General features: G+C 39.5%; 1 protein-coding gene across 15 annotated transcripts in view; it reads right to left on the reverse strand.

Annotated features, from left to right (window-relative positions):
- Positions 1 to 262: 262 nt before the first annotated feature.
- cep170aa (centrosomal protein 170Aa) overlaps positions 263 to 24,424 on the reverse strand; it is a 35,643-nt gene continuing 11,481 nt past the window's right edge. Inside the window, exons 5-23 of one of the 15 annotated variants that reach the window (XM_078931877.1) lie at positions 23,703 to 23,784; positions 23,521 to 23,576; positions 23,182 to 23,407; positions 21,710 to 21,847; positions 17,292 to 17,465; positions 16,821 to 17,114; positions 13,579 to 13,938; positions 13,164 to 13,453; positions 9,012 to 9,104; positions 8,341 to 8,458; positions 6,661 to 8,229; positions 6,491 to 6,541; positions 4,702 to 4,972; positions 4,385 to 4,616; positions 3,888 to 4,055; positions 3,716 to 3,804; positions 3,495 to 3,588; positions 3,339 to 3,390; positions 263 to 2,554 (exon numbers count right to left, since the gene is read on the reverse strand). In XM_078931877.1, the coding sequence (XP_078788003.1) occupies positions 2,232 to 2,554; positions 3,339 to 3,390; positions 3,495 to 3,588; positions 3,716 to 3,804; positions 3,888 to 4,055; positions 4,385 to 4,616; positions 4,702 to 4,972; positions 6,491 to 6,541; positions 6,661 to 8,229; positions 8,341 to 8,458; positions 9,012 to 9,104; positions 13,164 to 13,453; positions 13,579 to 13,938; positions 16,821 to 17,114; positions 17,292 to 17,465; positions 21,710 to 21,847; positions 23,182 to 23,407; positions 23,521 to 23,576; positions 23,703 to 23,784 (4,680 nt within the window). In that variant the 3' untranslated portion in view covers positions 263 to 2,231. Of the gene's footprint in view, positions 2,555 to 3,338; positions 3,391 to 3,494; positions 3,589 to 3,715; positions 3,805 to 3,887; positions 4,056 to 4,384; positions 4,617 to 4,701; positions 4,973 to 6,490; positions 6,542 to 6,660; positions 8,230 to 8,340; positions 8,459 to 9,011; positions 9,105 to 13,163; positions 13,454 to 13,578; positions 13,942 to 16,820; positions 17,118 to 17,291; positions 17,466 to 21,709; positions 21,848 to 23,181; positions 23,408 to 23,520; positions 23,577 to 23,702; positions 23,785 to 24,424 lie in introns of all 15 variants that reach the window. The other 14 variants (XM_078931875.1, XM_078931876.1, XM_078931884.1 and 11 more) reach the window with 14 other exon arrangements.

Genomic DNA, 24,424 nt, shown 5'->3' on the forward strand with positions numbered 1-24,424 from the left:
GCATCCTTTGGCTACTTTTGTTTGAAACAAAAGGTTCCAGAATTGCTGAATCTGTGTAATATGTTAAGACTTAAGGGACTGCTTATTTTACCCACTTCTATTAGACAAAATAAAACACAAGTTGGGTTTTAGCAAATATTAATTTGCAAATCTTAATAATTAAAATGTACGTTTATTTTAAGGGTCCTGTATGGATACTAAGCACTCAGGCATGTTTGCAATGCAAACAAAATGATGCAAATTCTTTTCACATGACAACAAAGACAACTGAATGGCTCATTTTATTACCAATAATGTGGATATTCAAATATAAAATGCAGTAAACATCCACAAAACAAAATAAATAAAACAGTAAATTTCTTTACAAAAATAGGAAGAAAAAACAAAATAAATGACAACACTGATCTGATGAAACATAAAAAGAAACATGTACCTCGCATTCACACTCCCCTATTGGCTTGTCTTATAACGTAATTGAGACAAAAATATTTAGAGGCTTCATTGACAGAATAAATTCAAAGAGGCAAGATGGTCACGTCTGAAATCAGGCGATATCGTCAACTGATGCAGCCTTTTCCTTCATTTTCTCCTAATCTGGATGTAAAAACACTCCAGCTTGATGTGCAACATTTTTGTGTCAACCTTCTTTTCAAGAATAATGCCCTTACAGAGTGAACATGGGCACTTTGAGGCAAAAGACAAATCAGTCTACAGTAACGTTGAATGAGAAGGAAATGAACACTAACTCTGGTACCTAAATACACTACTGTGAAAATCTCTAGACACAAACACACAATCTTTACGTAGTTTTACTCTAGTCTAGACACAGACTTCAGAGGAGAGGTTAAGAAAATGATCAGTCTCCATTTAGACATAATGTAGGCAGCCAAGTTAGAGAAGAAATGGTTAGTTTTGCAGCCTGTGAGTACAGGAAAAGGAAATTGGAGCTTCCTCCTGACTGGAAAAGAAGAAGCTTTTTAGTATTTACACTGATATGACTTTGCATCTCATGAGACATTTATAAAGCAGAGGGCAGAAAAAAATAAAAAAGAACAAGTTTTAATCAATAAATCTTTTTGTAGGCTGCTGTTTTTTAATGGCACCTTTATAAAAAGGAACTCTAGCAGTTTTTTTTCCATTTATGTGTACAAAAAAATACAAATTTGCTAAACCAAATCCCTAAAAAGTTTAGAAATGGTCTTTTTCTTATTAAACATTTAGTTTGACACAATAAAATGGAAGCTATGCGTCTGACTTTAAAATCATTCCATTAAGAACTAAAAGAAACACTTATGTGAAGGTTTTAAAGCAAAAACAAAAAAATTAAATACAAACATCCTTTTTCACTTTAGTTATAATAAAATAGTTATTATAACTAACTGATAGTTATAATAAAACATCTCATGCTGTATAATTTTTTGGCTCCAAATCACATTTTCTAGATGACTAAACAGCTGAAATGACTGGTAACGAGTTCACTTTAGTAAGGTATTGTCACTGTTTCACCTGCTAATAAATAAAAGCAGCGTTTCTGGTGGACATTGTGAAATGCATCCTTGTATCCTGTACATGCTACTGCAGGCGAGATCTCCTCTACAAGGAAGGAAACATGACCGTTAAATAAAACTCATAAGGGGTTTGAGAGGAAAGTTGAGGATACATTACAAAACAAAACAAAGAAAACACAAACAATTCGGGCTTAAAGCATGTATACTTTCGTCAGGGTGATTCTGATAGAACATTCTTTGCGGCGCATAAATTATTGCAGTGGGCTGTCGTTTATTGATGTGTAAAGGAAAATATATTAGACTGTATTGTTTTAGACTCTTGCATGAGGTGGGGGGGGTCAGGAAATTCAGCTGCTACAATTTTTCTTAAGGCATGTCCTTAGTGCAGGAAGGGTCCAGACACATGAAGAAGGCAAAAAGAAGGAAAGGACAGTACTGAAAGGCTTCAGTCAACCAGGATGACAGGTTTTATAGCAGGCATAAAAAAGTCAAATGTTATAGTTAGTCTGTTAGAACCTATGGGTCAGCCTCTGTTGCTGATATGCACAATAAACAGTCATGTATTGGAGAGTGACAAGAAGTAACTATGCTTGTATAATAAAACTGTCAGAATGGCCGCTGTGTTTATTTAAAAAAATTATGTTTTTTAAGCATTTGATAACTGAGCACCTTCACTTTTTTCAGACCTGTTAATAGTTGCTTATGTTCTTGAAAAGGTGCTGCTCATTTCTGTGCGATAGCCTCCTCCCCGCTTGGTCGCATGCGGCTAAAGGGTAGTCCTCCAACTCCTGCTAAGCCCAAACCCACACAGACGCCTTGTGCGTTCATTTCTATGCTGGTAGAAGAAGTCTGGCTCTTGGAGGAGGCTGCTGAACCCCGAGCTCCAGAGGGGATTTCCGGCAGTGACTCTTTGGCTGGAGGGGCCGATCCCGGGCTGGTGGGGGACGTTTTAGCGGATGTCGGTCTAGTTGGAGTAGTCGGGGTGGTCAGGCCGAGGCTTGCCAGAGCGTCCAAAGTTCCGTCTGGATCTACCATCACATCGATCACTGAGACGTGACATGGAGAAGATCAGGAAACTTTAGCTTTAATCCTCATTTGTGTGAAATGCCTCACATAAACGGTGCATTCAGACGTCCTTGTCCTTTAGTTCTCAATAAACTTTTCACGTGAACGGCAGGTAAAACACATAAATAAATGTTCTGACAAATAAACATTTGGCCTTTTTTTCCGTTTGATAACACGACAATCGTACCTTTATATTTTTCTGCAGCTCATCTGTTGCTTCATTCCTACTCTGTTTACGTCGGCTACTGTGGCATTTTGATTCTGTTCTTCCGCTCCAAGAACGGATTGCATTCAGACTGAGGAATCTCAGAGCGAACCGAAGCTCAGTCCGATTCGAAACGAACCGAGACCACCTCCAAAGACGGATCAGAGATTGGTTCCTGGTCCTGGACCAGGGTCCGGTTGGGTGTATTCAGCCTGAAAATTTGTTCCGAGTTCTCGGGGAAAACATACTCTGGTTCACTTTAACTCTTGTGCTATCCTAGGCACTTTAACATTGGGAGTTGGGTCATCTAGACCCACTAGACAGTGCTCTGAACCTTTTTTCTTCAATTATTTGTGATCTTCTCTGGCGTCCATGGATTACATGAAATCTTTCCACCTTTATCCACCTTTGTCATGGTAGGGAGAACAGGTCAATGTAAGGGTGGGGTCATCTAAGATAGCACAAGGGTTAAGTGAACCAAAAGTGCCCAATCTTGAATACCCCCTCAGTGAACTAAGAATATCAGCTAATGTATGCATATTAGGGAGTCCTCTGCTTACCTTGAAGTTGTTTCTCTACTCTTTTCAGCTCAAGGAAAATTGAGGAGATTTCCTGACGAAATGAGGGGAAAAAGTGACAAAAAGATTAACCTAAGAGAAAATTTAGGATTTGTTAAATTTAAGATGTCTAGTCAAGAATTGTTCAGGGTTCAATACCTTGTTTGAGGTTTTAAGAAGAGGTACATCACTTTCTGATTTCAGCTTACTCTCAATTTCTTCCCAGTTTCTGTCCTTATCCTTGAACAAAATCCTGGAGCAAGAAAACACAACAGAACCAGATTTACAGATGCATTTCTTTTAAAATAACGAATCCCAATGAGAGTTTATGGGCTTTTGAAATGACTTTTAGATACAAAAAAACTACAGACTGTAATCACCTGATCTTTCCTGCTGTTTTGTCAACAGAGTTTCTGATCTTGGTTGAGAGCTGAGAAACTGAATGTATGAGTAAGCTGTCCAACACCGCCTGAACACAACCAGGGAGAGAGAAATGACGTCTTCAATGGTGTTTGTGACAGTCTAAGCACTCTCATGGATTTGTTGCCTCACCTCTTCTCGATTCCAGGTGCGTCTCCTTAAGGCCCGGGGCTCTGCACTGTTAGGAGCTTGCGGCCGGTGCTCCACTGGTTTACCGTTAATCTCTGGCGCCTTCTTGGTGGAAATAACAGGAGGGATCTTCCTGAAGTTCAGACTCTCATCAAATACTCGATCCACCAACTGGTTGAAGACAAAAAGATATAGAAAAGAAAGGAAGAGAATTAAACAACACATGCATTCATGCCAGAGGGATGTAAAAGGACAGAGTGACTGTAAAGCAAGGTTAAATGTAAAATGTAAAGCCAACAATGCTAAAAACCTTGGTTACTAACTTAAAACATGACAGCGTACCAAATGAGAGTGTAATAGATGAATAACTCACAGCAAATAAAAACTTTGAAGCAGCAGAGAGGAACATTTTTGTTTATCCCAAGCAGTTATAGAGGAATGATGGAGTTGAGGTGAAGCACACGCAATGAGGCCGTGATAGAAGAAGAAAAATTGGGCACCTTCTTCATGCTCTCCTGTATGTCCGGCTGCACAGGACGTGCTGGGCCTACCTCTTCCCGGGTGTCGATGGCCGATCCTGGCGTGGTGGCAGCCGTGCTGACAGTGGTGCTGGGTGCCGTGCCAGACGAGCTGACCGAGTCAATCTCGCCTGCCACATCATGGATCTCCCGGGCCAGGACAGCCAAGTCTTTAGCCAAGTCCTGGCTGATCCTGCGCACACAGGGGAATAACCTGTTAACCATCAGATAAAGTATTTTAGACTCAAGACAACTACACACACACATGCACTGAAAATGATGGATTAAGGGATCCATACCTGGCTATTTCCTCGCTGTGTGCTGTCCAGTCCCTGATGTACTCCTCCTGCTCCTTCATGCGGTACTTGATCCCCGCTCCACTTGTTGCAGACACCCCTGCGCCCGAGCTGGTGGTGGAGCCGAGTCTGGAGCTGCGATGAGGGACCAGGTGATGGGGCCGTGCGTGGGATCGAGCTCCGTGCTTGGGGGAATTTCTGCTGGACCCAAACTCTTCCTCAGAGGTGGAGCCGTACTCCGGGGGCAAGCGCCTCCACCGACTGCTGCTGGACACTGTCCCATCAAAGAAGGACAGCAAAAATTTGAGCAAACATTACAACAAACTCCACAAATAGTAATAAATGTGAGGCTTTGCAACCTAGGCAGCCTGCAGCCATACAGCGGGGCAGTCATTGATTCTGCAAAGTGACCCATTTAAAAATATGAGAGGCCTGTTTAGTTCATTTTAGATTGTGTGACAGACAGAATGTAGAGAAAGAATCCAGGTGTTTAAACAGGAGCCATTAATACAAGTGGAGGATAGAAGAGTTTCTTAACGATGGAACAGGTCTGTGAGGACAGAGTTCTTGCTCTTTGTAGAAGTTAAATACTTATTTTTATCACATAAAACATTCTTTAAAAATCATTCCGTGAGATTTGTTTTTTTTTTTTACATTCTATCTGTCACAGTTGTGTATCTATGATGAACATTACAGACTCCTTTCATCTTTAAAAAGTGGAAGAACTAGAATCAGTGACTGTATGTTTAACCTTCATTATCAGAAGGTTGCAAAATCGATGATGTGAATCTAAACTTTAAGCAGCCTTTTAAAGTTAATGGGATTTACTTTGTTTTCTTCAAACTTATAATATAAATGAAGTTGTTAACAGTCATGGGATGTTCTGGAACTCTCCTACCAAACAAAAACCTAAGGAAGAACTAACACACTGAACTTGTGTTAGGTTTGTGTTAATGAATGGAAAGCAATGATCAAATCACATTAAAACAGCAGCATAGAAAGCATTGCACTGGAGTTGCTGAAAGCTCTCTGTCTGTACAGCCTAAAAAATACATGAAAGCACAGAAAAAGGTCTAAACAAAATACTACCACTTCTCCTGTTGATGAGACAAAACTACGTATGCTCTGCTGTTGTAAAGGTGAAAACACGAGCAGCGCGTTTGGGTCATTATAGTGTTCTTCAATCAATGAAAAAGCAGGGATTCAAAGTTAGGGCCACACATGTTAGAGCTGGGTCATCGCAGCTCAGCTTTCCGTCATGAAAATGTTTTGATGTCATTCCAGGGCTGGGTTTTAAAAGCTCATCTGATTTTATCAATTCAAAGAGATCCTAACTCAAAGGATGTGACATGGATTCATGAAATCTATGGCTCAATTTTCCTCTAATGTGATGCCTTGTAACAGAAAACGGCTTTACTGCTCATTTTTTATTGTAGGTACCATTTTTTAATTGCCAGGAACACGTTTGTTCAGTCCAAAGCACTAGTTATGAGAAGACTCAAAAAAATCCATATGGAATCAGTTTTAGATGGAATCGTATCCAAATAAATCAGATTCCAATCATAGAGGAATTTAGCTATTTTAACCCAGCCCCACTAATGCTGCATCATATAATATTATAATATAAACTAAGATGGGTAGCTTTCCAGTGCTGTGACCCAGGTCTGACGTCTCCACGTGCAAACACACACACACACACACACACACACACACACACGCCAAGCATGAACACACTCACGCCAAATGAACCTGCACACAAGCATCTCTCAAGTCTATAGTTCAGGTACAGTACCCATCAGCTCTTCCTCTGCATCAGCACCTGCAGTTTCAGGCTGAGAGCTCTCTAGATGATGAGAACCAATCACAACATAGTGTGGAGCTTTATGCACAGACACAATACACTAAACATTTATGCTTTCTTTCTACGTTTCTAAGAAGGAAATGTGACGGGGATGTTCTCACCTGTGGGTGAGCAGTATCCCGCTGTAGTGGTTTTAGTCTTGGTCTCATTCAGTTTGGAAACACTGTTAGCTCTCATTCTGGGTGTCAGTCTGTTCTCTGTAGGCGCTGATGAACGCAAGCCGAGGCGCAGAGCGGTCTCAGTGGACAGCCGTGCTGAAGAGGTGGAGCTTCGCGTTGTTGTGCATTCAGAGTCGCTTCGGGCTGAGATAGAGCCAAGACGGGTTCTTCGCGGCTGAGCCAGCATGTCTAGTCGAGACAGTCCCTTCCGACCGCTTGGTGGTTTAGAGGTAGAGCTGGTGGTGGACACCTCAGATGCCACGGAAACCCTGTCTGCATCGGCTAGATCTGTGTCAGATGTATCGCCAAGCCGAGCGCGGCGAAGGAGGGAGGCCCTTGTGGGCCGTGGCTGAGGCAGTGAGGCCTGCTTATTCAGGGAGGAGGTTGTGGCTGCCTGAACAGTCCGGTTGGTTTTGGAGGAACTACTTACCAAAGTTTTTCCAGTCCTGCTATCGGTTTTAGAATAGAGAACATCTTCAGAACCACGCCTGAGTGCTGAGTGCCCCAAAGGTCCAGAATAGGTTTCCTGATCTGAAGAGAGGACATCAGAAATGGGAAAGGAAGAGGTCTGATCATCATCAGTGAGATCTAGAGATGGTTGCTGTGCTCTGCAGGAAGCTGTGGATGTCTGAGTAGAGCGACGGGCATCAGTTCGGGATGTTGCTTCAGCTGTTCGGCTTTTTGATTTCCTCTCCAAGCGTTCGCGAGCACTTGCATTTAAGGTGCTGGTCCTGGATGAAGTGCTCATGTTGCTCTTCTCGCGGTGCATGCTGCTCAGAGAGCGCCGTTTCTGCACCCCACCAGCTGCTGCTTTACCCTCTGCTTCTCCAGCGGCGTGACTGGCTGTGCTGGCCGTGTCCACGTCTGATTCAGGTGAGATGCAGTCAGTCCGAGAAGGGAGTCCAGAAGCCTGAGTATTAACACCAACTTTGGTACTTTTCTGGCTCAGTTTGTTCTCATCCCTCAGTTTAGCCTCTAGAAATGCCATGACAGCTTCAGTGTCCTTCAGCAGTGTTGCAGTGTCCATGCTACCCACAGAGTCACTGCGCTCGCGGCCACTCGTGCCTCTGTTTATGCGAGGAATGAGCTCTACGTTGACGCTAGAACTGGGCTTCTCAATCGTAAAGCTGCCCTGACGGACAAGAGGTTTCCCACACTTCTCTCCTTCTTCTTCTCCTCCTCCATCCCTCTCCTCTGATCTCTTCCTTCTTTCTGTTCCACCAGAGCTACGGAAAGGACTCTTGGATGGAGACGAGGCAGGACTTTGTTTGCATTTACTGATCGTTACAGTGTCCTTCATGGGAATTGGAGACTCGCCGTCTCCCTTGTTCTCTTTCTCCTGTGGCTCAGTGTCCTGCTTCTCCCCTATGTCAGATCTTGCAGCCTGTGAGCTGGATTTGGCCTGGGGGTCATCCACGGGAAGCTGGGGGAGGGTCCTGCATTTACGGTCTGTTGGGCTGGAGGAGGATTCACCTTTGGAGAGTGCTGCCCCAGACTCAAAAGCTTCAGTTCCTAAACACATGGAAACGTCATTTCACAAAGGACAGAATATTTAGGACTTAAATTCAAAAGGAAAAATAAGTGAATTCGCTCAATTCCAAAACAAAATCTCAGCATATTTACCCCTCTCTTTGTGGATGAAATTTGCTGCCTCTGCTCCAGAACCTTCTGGGTCCATCCTGGTATGACTGGCGGCTACACTGGCCCACTGAGACACCCAGCTAGAGTCACCGGTAAGAGCCTAACAGAGAGTGATGAAGATCGATAAAGGAACCACTGAACACATCATGAGAATTTACTGCTAAAAATTCTAAATCCAAAACTCAAAAGGAAAAAACAAGTAATCTTGTACAAATCTGCATCAATGAATCACTTAAAATTCAATATCATGTGGCAGGGATTTTAACGGCCCTCTTGCTCTGATTTGGTTCCCAGATATTAACGACTCTGAACGTTACATATACACAAAAACCATGTACCGTACTTAAAGGGCTTAAAGGATGGACAGAGCAGACACTGTCTCAGCACACTGACCCCTCCTCTTATGAAATAGCCTGGAGGGCTGAGTAAGTCTTCCTCATTTTAGTATGATCTAGGTCAGACTCAGAAGACTTGGCCTCCTCCCATAAACTAGCACGGGAAGTCACAGGAGTGATTGTGAGTCACGGTATAAACCTCAGCCAGGAGTGTTCTACTCCTAAAATGCGGTCGTTCACATCTACAAAGGTTTTTGTAGATCTACTATGAATGTAGCAAATAAAGAGGACATTCAATGAATAATACAAAGAGTCTACCTCTTTTCCAGGTACTCCACTCTCCTTTTCTTTCCCTGTTCTTTTCAGGTCGGATAAAAGAGAGTTTTCCGTATTATCCTGGACCCCAAACACCTGCAAGATGAAGATAAATTAAGATCAAATAAAAAAAAGGTAATAAAACATGTATAACTTGCACATGCAACATGTGTATGGAGTGATATTTCTGCCACTACGTAGCACACAAAACTTTCTAAGTTGCAAATGAAACTATTAAATATTTGCTTTAAATAATTTGTTATTCTGCTTTCATTTTTTTTTTTTGCTTTCAAAATTTTTTTTGCATTCAAAAACTTTTTTTGCATTCAAAAACTTTTTTTGCGTTTGCAAAACACATGTTTTCGCATGCGTTGTGTCAAATCTCCCTTTTTTTCGCATCTTTGATTTTGCTGAGTTAAGTTTCAGTTTGACATGACAAAGCTGCCATCAAACAGCTGCTAATTGGTCCAGATTCTAACCAATCAGGTGTCTCTGTCTCATATTGACGGTGCTTTTTTTTTTTAATTGGTTCAGAACAAAGGTGACATACAGCAAAAGAACAAGGAACAATAAACTGTACATCAAATGTTCAAAGTAAACGCCAAGGGATATACAAGCAAGAAAATAAACTTATATTAAATTATAAAGCTGAGCAAGGTGATACGTTTTAATTGCTTTTTTGTTTGTACTGGGGGAAATGGAATGTAAGTAACATCTAATTTGGGCTAGTAAATCAAGAAAATTAGGAGCTTTATTGCTGAATTTAGATTTGTAAATATATAATACTTGGTTAATAAAATCAGAAGATTTATTAAATAAAATTGAGATAAAAATGTATTAATATAATTAACGTAACCAAATAAGATAAGAAAACATAAGATCCCAGATTTTTTCAGTGTACTTGCAGGTCCAAAAGAAATGCACCAATGTTTCCTCAAACTGAGAACAGAAAGAAGAGTTTTTATTAATATCCCTTTTTTAGCATTTGCATATACTGATTTGTTGGATAAAACCTATGAATGATCTTGAATGAAACCTCTTGCACTTTGTTGTTTATAAGATATTTGTTTGGCAGAAGCCAAACCTTTTCTCAACACATTTGACCATGAAGTAAAGTCCAGAAAGTTATGGCCGGGGATTCCGTTTTTAGCTCCTGCTGGAACAGTCTTCGGATGGCTTTGTTTTGATTTGTCAAAGCAGAGAAGCAGAGTTTTTTTTTTTTTTCCGACAACAGTGTCCGTCACGTGAAGCTGTGGTTGGGGAGCAGACGGAGTAGGAGTTCCTTTATAAAGATAGGCGAGGTTGAGGGAAATGGCATCAAAAACATATTGACGGTGCTTGGAGGCAGACGTGGACTTTGTGTCGGTTTTGTTCTAACAGGATTCTGCCGTTTTCAATCCTTATGGCCCATTTCTCTCAGAGTAAAACCCAGAAAGAGCAGCAAAGCAGCTAAAATCAAACCAAGTTTTGTATTTATTTATGTCAGTGTAGTGACCAACGTGTATAAATATCTGCAGCAGAAAAAAAATGTCAGAGCTCCGACTCGGTCCGTCCAGCAGGAAGTAACATTTATAATTTGTGTCAGAACTATTGTTTTATTTTAATCAATAAATGTTGAAATATTAAGAGAAAATAGCATTTTTCCACGAGTAATTTTTTTCAATTTGGACAAACGCTTACGAGTTCTAAAACACAAGACACAGTAAAAATTGACATATAATTCAAAAATGCTTCTTCTGCTAAATACATTGAGTCCACTGTGGTGAGCCATCATTATTTTGCTTATTGCTGTTCATCTAATCCCAAACACTTGTGCAGCATAAAATAATATGTGCTTTATATCTTTTATTGTTTTGCTTTAACAAACAGATCTTAAAGAAAATCACACTTTTAACAACTACTTTGACAGATCACATACAGGCCCATTGATTTAATGTCAGCAGATAAACTTTAAAGTTTCAGGAGATCCTCAGCCATAAATTCAAAAATCTGACTTAGTAAAAATTAATTAATGCTAAAAAAGAAAGTATAAATTATTGTTAAAATGGTAAAAAAAAAAAGAAAAAGAAAAAGTCTTCATCCAAAGAGACAAAATCGAGGATAAAAAGAGCTGAAGAAAAAAGTTTTTGAAAGCAAAAAAAAAAAATTGAAAGCAAAATAAAAATAATTGAAAAAGCAAATATTTAGTATTTTTATTTGCAACTTAGAAAGTTTTGTGTGCAACGTGGTTGCAGAAATATCCATCCATACACGTGAACCAAATTTTAAAAGCACGTAATCACTTATTACTGTTCGGAAGGTTAACACGAATGTATATTTGGCTACAAAAAATGACTAATGCTGGTCTCTACTAAAGGATCAAATGACACACGAACAAACCAAAATCACACAAGCGTTTCACGAAAACGTGGGGAGAAAAGAGAGCAGACAGCTGTGGGCAGCTTACCAATTAACATGTCAGCTAATTACAGGAATTAAAATGGCAATGCTCCCAGCTAAGAACATAATGGACTCAGGCAGACTGAATGGATATATACTCCTCTAATTATGTCACTGCTGGTCACAAGCTAGCATCGACATAAAAAAACAGCAATTCAAGCTCACAGGCCCCGAAGATGCCGTTTAGTGAATACGGCTTTGAGTTTAAACATCTGAGTCTGCAGGTGACAATTTCACTCAACAGCTAGCTGTTGCTATTTCAAGAGATTATGCTGTTATTTTACCTACTTTATTTAAACTGTGGTTAAAACAACTAGCAGTTTGTCTTTGCTTTCCTTTTTTGATCTTATACTGACTGAACCACATTTTGCCTCTTTCAGATGCTTTCTTTGACCACTAAAGAGCTCTGCACCAAGAGGTGAGGCTGCAGGTTTTTTTTAGCCCCCCTAGGGTGTTATTTTAATAAGCAAGAACAGCGCTGGATGCAGCAGTTCACTGCAGGCAATACATTACAGAGCAGAGGCAATACATTCAGCGGGATAGAGTAGAGGGGCTGTGGTCAAGTAAAGCCATAGAGAGATGATACCTTTGCTTTAAGAACATCTAATGACTTCCTAACTGTAAAAAGTGCAGACGAGGCAGGTAATAAAGAGTGAATTAATAGTTGCTGTAGTTTGCTTCTTTCAGGTCTTCAATTAAACTACATCAGCTTGACTTTAACGAAGATTTTTTTGTTGTTTTACTTGCTATTATGATGAAAAACAAAATCTTAAAGACCCTGTTGGTGCTTTAGAGAATTACCAAATGCAAACAAAGATACATACTTTTATATAGTCTTGGTAAATAGACAACTTTCTGCTTATTAGTGTAAGTCAGGCAGAGAGGTCGTATAAATGCTGAAATGGTTGAAATCAAGGTCGTGGAAAACTGCGTACTTTTGCATTTTTTTTACTTATCAGTTTGATCATAACGCTTCGTCATGAAAAAGTGTTTGTAAGTCAAACTTCTGCTGATGTCTGTGAAATCTATTTCTAATTAGGTGTCCTCTTCTAATGCATTAGGGTAACTACGTATGTCTGTGTGTAATGCTACGTTCACACTGGGCTCGGAAAAGTGCGTCCAAACGTCCGCTTCCAATGAAAACCTGCCTCTTTGTGTTCTTTTGTTTTGGGTTAAAAACTCTGGCATTCATCTGTCGCTAAGCAAGTTTTTAGACCCATTACCAGGTTCAACGTTCACAATGCGCGGCAACTGAACGCATGCTGAAGGTTTAACCACTTGAACTTTGACCACTCAGGGATTTGGTAGTGATGTATGACTAGCGTTCTTTTCAAAACACGGAACTGCCAACCATTTAAAAATCCATTGTGAAGGAGAAAATGAACAATATCAATTTGTGCCCGTCTGGATTTATATGACAGCAAGTCTGTCATAAATTGGAATAGAGCTGTGAAAGACAATGCCTGGAGTAAAATTTGTGAGATTTGCACCGCTTCGACATTTTGCACCAAGGCTCTTCCAACTGTGAATCCTTGCACTAGTATCGGGTGGCAACAGACCTGTGGGAACACCATATGCTAAAAGTGCGTTTAAAAACCCACTTTCATGTTCTTGAACACATGTCCGGTGTGTTCATACCTCTAAACGTTTTTATGATGCTCTACGAAAAAAGGTGAAAAACCCTGAAAACAGACTAACATCTCAAAGCATTGCTACCTTGTCTATCATGCGTCTGGCCTCCTCTTCCTCTGGATTGCTGTTCTCCAGTTCGATAGTGTAGGTCCCCTTATCGCTGTGATCATCCTCTGCTTCTCCACCAGCAGGCCGAGCTTCTCTGCCAACCAGTGAGGCGTCCTCACTGGGGGTGGTGGGGCTGCCGGTTGCCAGTCCGGTGCTGGCTGAGCTACGACCTATGCTATGATCCTCTGACCTCTGCTTGAGGAGCACACGGGCAGCTGTTGGGGCACCTACAGTCACTGTTGCTGGTATTGGAGCTGGGACTTTACCTGACAGATGCACATGCAGGCAAATACACAACCACTGAAAAGTGTTTTTCCAAAAAATGTTAATCTTATTTTACAAACAGTCGTTTTTAGGTCTTTTGTGTGTGAAAGCATTCATTCACAATTACCTGAGTCTGAGGCTGTAGTGGCAGACGTGGAAATGCTGAACACCTTTGGGTGAGAGGGAGGCTGAGGACACAGGCCCTCGCCTCCCGTGCCTCCCGGAAGCAGCGGTGCAGTCTGGGAAAATGAATATGACCGCCGCTTGCGTGGGTTTTCCTCGTCGTAAAGTTCGATCATGAAAGCTGTGCGAGTTCCAGTTGTTCTGGCCCCGCCCACAGTTGTGTTCCCCACCACTGTTCCTGTTGTTCCTGGAGCGTGGCCGTGCGCCGCCTTCAGGCGTTCCTCGAGGGCATGACGTCGACTGGAGAAACGAAGGCCCAGTCCGTTCTCCGAGTCGCTCTGGGTGCCATCCTCATGTTTGCTTCCTACTGAGAAACAAACAGAAACCAGATAAATGATTAGAGTTAATATTTTTTTTACCAAGAATCAAGTGGAAAAGAGCTTTGTTTTCTATAAAAATGTCCAACATTATATTTTGCAATTTTTGATAACAAAGATCTGGTTTTAGCACTGTGAAAAACCATACTTCCTTCAAATCTAAATCACATTTAGTGTAATCTTTACAAACAAAAAATGTGTTAAGTATTAGAATGCAGTAACATGAGCAGTGATCTGCATCTGAGTTATTTGCAACATTTTATAAAAAAAATATACACACCTGACTGCACATCCCCTAAAAATCCACCATACCGGTCGTTAAACAACTGAATTTTTTTCAAACCATAAGAGTCTGCAGCTGTGGCCGGATTCTAACCTATAAACCATCAGATAAATCATCATGTGATCTCCACAACACATTACAGTCGCCTTACATTCACAAGTGTCTGGGCTGAATCAGCAACCAGGCTGGAGACAGTGTGCCACACCAATGCAGACAACCCACCCACACAACCACTGGCCCTGCCCACTTCACTGCCAGCAGGCTGGCGGAGGGGGAGGGAGCAGGAAGGCAAGAAGGGAGGGGTCAGAGATGAGGGAAGCAAGTGCGAGAGTGACAAGAGGAGGTGTTAAAAGAGGGGAGGCGAAAGGGGAAAAGGGGGAAGCTGAGCTAGGAAGGAGGATGGGGGATGTGAGGATGAAGGTGGATGTAAAACAATCAAGTCAAAACATAAATAAAACAACAAAAAAAGGGCAAATTATGGTCTTCTGGTAATTTGAGAAAAATTGTTTGCATTACAAATGTGCCTTTTTCAAATGATTTCACTCTTATTTCCAGACATAAGCCTCTGATGCACAGTCTTCACGTACACTTGCATCTCTTATTTCTGGCTTCAGAAAAGGCCAGATTCTGAATCTTTTTACAAATAAGAATCGCTGAGTAGTTCCTTCCATGTGCATATAGACAGGAACAGATACACACTAACATGCTTTGCATGAAAGTTCTTCAACATGACAAGGTAAACGCAGGAGCAGCTTCTTTTTCCTTTATGGAAAAAAGTGCAGTTAACCTTATTCATAACATCTGCATATTTGTAGATAAATTACACATTTTTAAAGAAAACACAAACTTACAGTTTAGTTTTCATTCAATTACACCTTCTCTCATATTAAACCATTTACTATAATCATTAAGTAACCTGCAAGGAAGTGTAGCCAGATCTTTAATAATTGACTAGAACATTTGTGAAACAATCCAAAACAGAACTTACTTTAACTGGTGCCCAATGAAGCATAGGTTTTTCTATATGCGGATTGTAAAAAAAAAAAAGAAAAAAGCATAAAGAAAAGACCAAATAAAGTTTTAGCCAGCAGATGAAGGGGACTGACAGATCAGCAGGAAGAGAAGGACAGCTCTTTGGTGCTGTGTGTACCCGGCACAAAGCAGCCCTTGGCAGGACCAGGGGAGAACAGAGGTGTCTGTCATAGTCCAGGGTTCTGTCCCCGCTTGCTCCACATGAGTCACAGCAGAGCTCTGCATTTGTACTCACATACACAACAGAAAGTCCAAAACAAAGATGCCTTGCTTTACTGGTCAGGATCGTACAGTAGTTGCAAGAAACAGAAGCCCCGAATATTTGCAATTTGATTGATAAGTTTTGGATGATATTTTAATCTGATCCTTAAAGGTATTACAGAACTGAAATGCACAGATAGATGATGATACAGTAGAACCCACTGCATTCCAAAATCAATATGACAGACATTTCTAAGCACATTTTTTAAGCAAATGACTTACCCTACAAATCAAAAAGCTCCAACTGACTTTCTCCTCTCAGCATCCACTACTGCTTTCTCTGCCAGGCAACTCAGTGACACACCCAAAGCGCAGCAGCTCACATGCTTTCTCCCTGCACATGCTGCACTGCTCGCTGCAGGTCTGTGCTCTCACCTTAAACAGGATCTGTATCTGCAGCGCTAACACATGCCGTAAAAAAAAAAAGAGAGTTCACGGCACAACTGTGCTCTTTGTACATGGACGTCTTCCCTGCTGACATCTGCATCACTGTTACTATGACAACAATCAACCAAATACTGCGCTTTCTCCTTTTGCCAGCAACCAATCCCTCAAAGCCTTCCTCCTCCTTTCCTCTTTTCTTTTTTTCTTTTATCGACTCAAACCTGTGCAAGTACTGCTGTTAAAGCTGCTCTCAGTGTTTTTTTAAACCCTTTTAATTAACTTGCTGCTTAAAAAACACATTGAAAATGAAACCCTGATATGTATTGGATTCTAAAATAAATTTTAAAAAGTCATAAATGAATTCAGTATTTTATGAAATGTCAGAATCAATAAAAAGTTCCCACTTTGAAAAATCAAAACAAGCTGAGATTGGGTGGATCTGTTCATCTCATATTCCACTTCATGCTTTTACTATTCTTTTCTGCGTTCCCCTCTTGGGTTTCCTGTAATTCAGCAGCCTCTTCCAGTCAAAAGGTTAGTCAGTCAATCAGGTAATAACACCATCCTGCATTAGGAGAAACACTCTGTCACCAGGTTGACAAACATGTTGATGGTCCTGACACCATGTGATAAATGAGGTTTCCATCTTCCTTTTTTCTCTTTTCATCAGCTTATGACCTCCAACTCACCTCAACTAATTTTAAAATTGGCTTCTACTGAATTGAGCCTTAATGATCACATGAAAACACTACTGAAACAAAAAAGTCTTATTTATAATTATAAGAATGCAGACAGAAATGTTCTTGTTACCATTCAAAAATCAAAACACAAAACAAAGTGAACTGGAATCTTGTAAAAGATAAGCACAGCAGCCAAAACCAGAGAAGTCTAAAAACAGACAGGCCTTACCTTTGAGTCTTTTCAGATGGACAGGCACATCACTTTTGATGCTTTTACTGTCATCTTCTGTGGAGTCTCCACGGACAAGAGTGGGGTCGTTATGAGCCAACCAGTCAGCCACCTTGGTTTCAGAGGCCACCATGGCGGCTTGCAGCGTGCTCAGGTCCCTGCCTCCTGCACTTCCGCTCCTCTTGGAGCGTGATCTGTGGTGCTCTGAATTGAACTTTGACACGTGGTCTTTAATGGTGACTTTCCCTGGAGATGTGTTGTCAAACTCTATAGTGAAGGAGGCGTGACCCTGTGCTGCTAAAGAGAGAGAGACATTTCTTTGTAGCTGAAAAAGCCACTCCTAAAATACCTTATTAAAATAAAGGAGACATGTAAAAGTAATGATTTGTTGTTCTAATGAGTAAATGAAGAGATTTCTTTTTAAATATTTGCAGTTTAATAACAGTTTAAGCTTCTGAAATGTCTTTTCACCTGCAGCAGCTTGGCTGTTGGCGGCACTGTCTGTGTCCTTGGTGGGAATCTCATGGATGCCATTATTAGCCATGTGACCTTCCTTGTTAGGAATCTCAAAATAACTGGAAACGTGGGTCGTAGATGCATGAAGATCCTCTTTTCCCCTGTCTCCTCTATGAGTGTCTTTGCCCTCTGGTTTGGGAAAACACAAAGGAATAGGCATTAGCTACAAATAACAAGGGAAAAGCAAAGTCAAAAATCTTTAACCAAAATTTTCATTTTAAAATCAGTTATACTGAAGATGAAACCTAGGACTCAAGTCCAAAGATACTAATGAAATCCATATGGATCAATTCAATCAGGATTTGTTTTAGTACATAGAACAGAACATGGAAAAAAACAGAGTGCCACATCCCAGCTCTTAAAGAGACAGTATTTATGTTAAAATTGTATCTATATTTCCTACACTTAAAACAAGAAATCCCAGTGCAGCTTCCTCTTTACATTGCTTATATCAAGCATTTATTTGTCATCATTTAAATGAACAAACAGCAGATCTGTCTGGCCTAAACATGATAAATGATACTTTTAGAAATGACAGAGGCCATCTGCTTCTAACTGGGGAAATAATGGAGGAACATATGGTGATCAACAATGAAAAAAACAAAAACAAAGAAACATCCACTGTTTGGAAGAAATTTGTTAGTGGACATTTGTGGACAAATAAATGCTTAAAACAATTTTGTCTTTTCTGAAAAATAAAGAAAAGAATAATAAGAAAACAGTCCTCTGGGCTAATATTTCACCTTCCATCATTCAACTCAGTTTAGGAGACTCAGAATGTCTACGATGTACAGGTTTTATGCCTGCGAAAGCTTTTAAAACATTTAGGAAAGAATCACATGTAAAACAGGAATAAATGTCCCATTCAAACTGTGCCCATTAATAACAGGGTTAAAAAAAACACAAAAAACAAACCTATGCAAAAGATATCTGAGCTTTATATCTGTATTTCTGTTAGATTTAGGTTTTTGATGATTAAAAAAAGTTGCAATCAAACCTTTTGTTTTGTGGTTCAGCTTTACAAATGAGCCTCTCAAAATCTCAATGCTGGGGTTTCCAAAGCCACAATCCCCCATCTAAAAATAACTAGGGCCATTTCTATTTCAAATTAAACATTCTTTGTTAACACAAACATTTTTGTCTATTGGTTCATGTTATTACTTAACACATTTTATGTGTAAACACCTTATTATTCATCAGTAAAAACTCAAATTGAATGTTTCCTTTTACGTTTTGACAAAATGCTATAATCTAGTTTGTTTTTTTTAATGTGCTTCAGTTTTTAAGCAAACAAACATAACAAACATCTATACATTTAACCTATATCTTGGGATATGTTTGGCTCAATAGAAACATATAAATATTGGTCATGAATGTGGCAGCAACTTTAACAAAAAGGGGTACGGTGACCTAAAAAGAAAACAAAAGTTCCTTCAACTTCTCAGATGGGTAAAGAAACTGACTTGATAGAGTGGCTTTTAATAGAACCTGATGTAAACTAAATGCACAGTAAGTGAATGTCAGATCCAGACGCTTGGCTCAGACCTCTTTACCAGTTGCATTAGCCAAAGTACATGGATTCGAGAGCAATACTTACAAGACATGAGTGGCAAGCTAACGGCTGCTGCAGCTTTCACAGTGGGCAGTCTGTTCAGATGATCTGTGTGTGTGCTGTATGTGACTTAGTAGGAAAGGGGGAGCTGGCGCAATGGCGTAACCCAATCGGCTTTACTGACAATACATATAGAGGGGGGCAGGGGGCTCTGACAACACTGCCTTTTCACTGAGAAAGAGAGGAAGGCTCACCAAACCCAACTACTCACACACACAAGAAAGAAAAAAAAATTCTTGGACACAGAATCTGATTCTGCTTCAAATCTCTCTTTCCTCTTTCAGTTCCTCTTAACTGTCTTATCAGATGAGAGAAGAAGACATTTTTAGGGGAAAGGTCACATGGTTTCAAAAACACAAACTGATTTGGTGGGGCTTTCTTACTGAGGTCCATCTCCTTTACTCACAACAGCCCTGATGCTCTGCTTCATAAATAGATTTACAAATACCTGACAATGAGGGTTTTTAAAAGTTATGTCAACAAAACTGCAAAAAAATAAAAAATAAAACTCACCCACTTCCATGATTGATGTACCAATCCCATTTAATCAAACCTTTAAAGCTTTCAACTCAATCTTGCATCTTTGCATAAAAAAGCACTTTCCATCTCTGTAAAATATATATACTGGTACGTTTGCAAAAATTGAATCCTAAAGACAAAAGTCTAACTAAAAATGTTCTTTTTCTAACTGGTAAAGAAGATGCAGGGGTAAACATCCAGATGTGGTCAAAGACTTGAGGACCTTCAGTCTGCTGCGGTGTTTCTGCATGATTAACCTCCCCCCACTACAACCACACTGGTCCGGTCGGTACACCAGTCTGCCACAGACTGATTTTGCGTCAATGAGCTGTGCTTCTATTGGTGTAGTCTCTAATCCCGTTACTCTGACTATCCATTATGAGTTGGTAAGACCCCCACCCCCTTCAGTCATTGGGTCACTATTCACACACATGTTGATGGCAAACCGACATTCAGACGCCACAGAGAGCCTGTTAACATTTGGATTGGCAAAAACGCAAACATATTTTGCAAGTAAAACACATATACAGTTTAGGATGATCAACCCATTTTTCTGATGCATTACTGAAGAAATCTAACAATATCGGTACCGGTATACGCTAATGCTGTAAGCTTTAAACCAGTAAAAGACTGATTATTATATCTCTAGATGGTTAAATGCCATCTAGAGATAATCTGCAATAGTCATTCATTGTACAGAGAGCAGATTAAATCAATGATGGTCCAACGTTGCGGGTGAACCTAAACAGTAGCATCTACATTATAAGCAGCTTTTTCAGTGTTCCTGCTGCAGAAATCAGTTTTTCATTGCCTTTGCATGTTTGAAAAGTGGGTTGATTGTCAAAGACTTAACATGTGTAGATTTAATGGAGACAACACCAGTAGATTTAAGTAAAATTTAGCACACACAACTAACAAAATTGAAGACTCCAAGATCAGCATTGGTATGAGAAAAAAGGGAAAACCCTGATGTAATGAACTGAAAAGGTTTAGGACAGCTCAGCTGTTTAATTAGAACCTGACACCTGCAGCTGATACACTAACCAACAGAAAATTGAGACAATAGAAAAGCAGAACCTTGGCTTACAACAAATACAAAATAGAAAACTCATGACAATAAAAACATCTTCAGAAATGTAGCAGTAGATGTTAAAAATAAATATCTAATAATAAAATATAGTTCTGCAGTTTTCTGCTTCATTCTTATTACATTTAGAATGTACTAAAGTCTGTATACACAACACTTGTTAATTTTTTTACTTTGCAATAAACGTTTTTATTGGTCCAGAATGAATTAAAAAGGAGCCACATGTTTTATAGATGTAATTAATCCAACTACAGAGTGCAGTTTTGTATCCTTAAGCAAATATTATGCGCTCTGGTTAAAGATGGCTGTGCTGGCAATACTCCATATTCAAAAGAGAAGCAACAATGGATTCTTGGTTGTTTTAAATACAAGTGATAGCTGACTGACTCCGTTTAGACTGCCACAAACGTCCAAACACAGAAAAACACTTGTGGTTTAACTGCTTGCCAAAAGTAGAAGGAAACACAGCAGATTTCTGAGGAGAGAGTTTTTTGCAACCTTAAGGAATACCTGGGTCTGCTCAAATCTCTTTGTTTTGAGTAAACACTATTTTCTGCAACTTACAACCCAGCATGATTAGATTTATCATCATGTTGGATTGTGTATAATTTCAAAATATAAACAGAGTACTGACAGTACGTTTGATGAGAATGAGTGGTGTGACTCAAAGCAACAGAGCATTAACATCAAGCACTCGTGTCTTAAACATATTTGTTTCTGTTTACAGGTTTATGCTTCTTCATTCTAGGAAACCATTGGAGAAAGAAGCCACCGAGCCTTTTCTTTGCAGTCCCTCCCATAAGTCAAACAAACAGAAATCAAGCTCAATACTGGCATCTTTTTTTGAGCTAAAAGGGGGAAAGTAAGATTACTGTAGTCGCAACATGAAGCACTCAGTGCAAAACAAATGTTATCAAAGTCACAGCAACAACAACAAAAAAGGTCATTTTCAAGAGCATTAATAATTATAAGTTCTGCCTCCAACTCGGCTAATTTTCAGAAATCAGAGAGGTCTGTCTGTGAACAGCACCCTTTCAAACACAATCAGTTTTTTTGTTTAGAAAATATGGCAAAATAAACTAAATGTAAACATTGCCTGTGTGTCCAGTGGAATTTGAACCTCTGTAATAAAATCTATATTTTAAAGTCTCTAACCTGAAACAAAGTTGTCCTGTTTTTTGGAAGAACCAGACTTGGATTCCTGTTTGAAGGAATTTTCATCATCTGCATCGCCATCTCCCCACCAAGATGGCTGGCCATACAATGGAGTCCCACGAGGCAGCGCTGTCACATCTGGAGACACAAATACAAGTACAAAATCATGTAATGCAGCAAGTCTACATTCCATTGCAATGGTTTTTAGTTGAGTGACTATTATAAAACTTACAAGGGCTGGGTTTTCAAAAAGTGATTGATGTTTACAGAAAATGAAATTTTGATCAATTAAACCAAGTTTAACCTCTTATGACCTGGCATCCACATACGTAGACACCACGTTTTGGGTTATTTTGCCACATTAGTTATTTCTGCTTAACTGGGACGCTGTGACTATGTGTTCAAAGGGTTAGCCCAAATATTGCCTTTGGTCTTAGAGGTTAAAGAGGAGCGCAGAGAGCATAGTTGCTTTTAAGAAACAGCCCAAGACCCATCTTTTTAACCTGGCTTTTAGCTAATTTTACTACTTTTATTATTTTATTTATTTATTTATCTTTATTTATCCTGTTGTATTTATTGATCCATTCTATCTTGTTTTATGTATTGTAGGTTTTCTATTTTAATATATTTTAATTTAATTAATATTTTAATTTACCCTATTTCAATGTTTTATTGGTTATTTGTTTATTGCTTTTATGATTACTTTTTAATACTCGTTTTTATTTTCTTTTTTCTCTTACTTCCTTCTGTTTTTTTCTATTGCCTTTTAAACAAAGTTGAAACTTACAAGAAAAAAGCAGAAGGAACAATGACAATAGGTTTACAAAGCAAAACCAAAACCAAAAAGAAATAAGAAATGCCCTGGCTCTATAGGTTTTTTATAACATTATCCAAGTCCTTAAAATGTCATTTTGTAGTTAGTCCATTTCTCCCATCTTTTTTGACAAAGATCTTCTTGAGTTCTTATCCTATAGTTGAACAATTCCATCACATGTATTTCCTCCACAATTTTTTCCCATTTCTCCTGAGCTGAGAAGTTGGATTAAAACACGTCAAAAACACCTGCAGATGTATTATGCACAATAATATCAACTGAAGGTAAAGTTCTTGTGAGGTAGAGTATATCAGGGAAAGGCACTTTGACAAGAGACACAGGGTCAAAAGCTGATGGGTGTACTAATGCTTGTTCCAAGTTCAAACAAAACATGTGTGTCAGCTCTGGGTGGCGCTCTTACTGTGTTTTATGATTGTGTGCAAAAAGTCTAGCTCCTTTTTGAATTTCAAAGGATTATCCAGAGCATCTGCTAATGTGGCCGCCAGTGATGTAAATTGTTGTACAAGTCAACAGTCTTAAGCTGCCTATTTGATCAAACATTCTGGCAAATAAATCCCTCTCACCATAACCCCTTCCTCCACCTGCTGGACACAGATACACTTTACCACTTGTACAGTCAGTTATTCTTTTATTGTACCTGCTATTTTCTCCTCTCCTTTCTCAGAGTCCAGATGTTTGGCTGAAGGCTCTCTGGAGGAGGTGATCCCATCTGTTACTCGGCTTTCCGCTGACACAGAGCTAGAGGGGGGCTTCGGTGTCTTTGTGGGGGTCTTAGAGGGTGACTTGCGCGAGGGTGTGTGAGAAGTGGTTTCACTATTGGATGGTTTCTTGCTAAACTGGAGGCCACTGGTGAACTTTTCATGCTAAAGGGAGATATAGAATGGAAAATATAAGGTGAGCAGAGATGCAAACTGAACAGAATTGTATACAACAGCATTCACCTGGACAGGATGAGACAAAGGATGTTTGTTCTTACCTTTAAAGCCTCTTCAGGCACAGTAAGCTCTCCTCTAACCACTGTAAACAGATTGGTATGTAAGACAAAGAAATTAAGGAAATATAAACAGGGGATATCATCTTGTTTTTTTTATTTAGACCTTATGTTAAGTGGGAACATTTTGAATTGTTAATAGAGCAAAAAAGATAAAAAATGAAGGATATCATATCCAAATCTCAGTTTGTCCTCAAGCTTCAGTGTGATGTACATCTGCTCCTGAATGCGGACATCATTTACGAAGGTCTGCAGAGGACAAGGTCATAAGAAACGTTAAATGCAATAATACAAATGTTCTCTAAAAGAAACAAAGGACTGGTGCATGACCTGTCACTTATACGACATCATAATTAAGAACTCTGGACATTTTGAGATGTTTGATAGTCAATAGACCACAGTCACATCCATAAGCAGCACAACCCTTACAAAGCCATAACAGGTTCCATTAAATCTAATACATGAAGTGATTTTTTTTCATTAATTAGAGTCAATATTATTATGACAATCTGCATTAATTAAAAATTTTGTGTGATAAAAACTAAAAACTTGGGTCTCTTCAAATTTTTCAGAAAAATTAATAAATAAATGACATTAAACATGTACATGTATTTGTTAGACCCTTTATGTTTTACAATTTTTGATTCTCCTATTTTGGTTTGGTCCTCTGAGTTTTTGTCACCGTTTAGTTAAGCTTCTTAATTATTGGTCATTCATTTGAGGTTTTTCATGACAGATTGATCTTTGGTCTGCTGCATTTGTGGACCTTTAACCTTTTAACAAGAAAACTGTGTGTTTTGTTTCCCTTGCAGTTTTGTAAATCGCTGTTCTTCTGTTATTTCTATTCTTCAACTAAAAAAAAACAAAAACAAAAAATCCACAAAATGGT

The sequence above is a fragment of the Oryzias latipes genome, chromosome 15, assembly GCF_053564925.1.
Source record: "Oryzias latipes strain Hd-rR chromosome 15, Olatipes_Hd-rR_3.1".
Lineage (NCBI taxonomy): Eukaryota > Metazoa > Chordata > Actinopteri > Beloniformes > Adrianichthyidae > Oryzias > Oryzias latipes.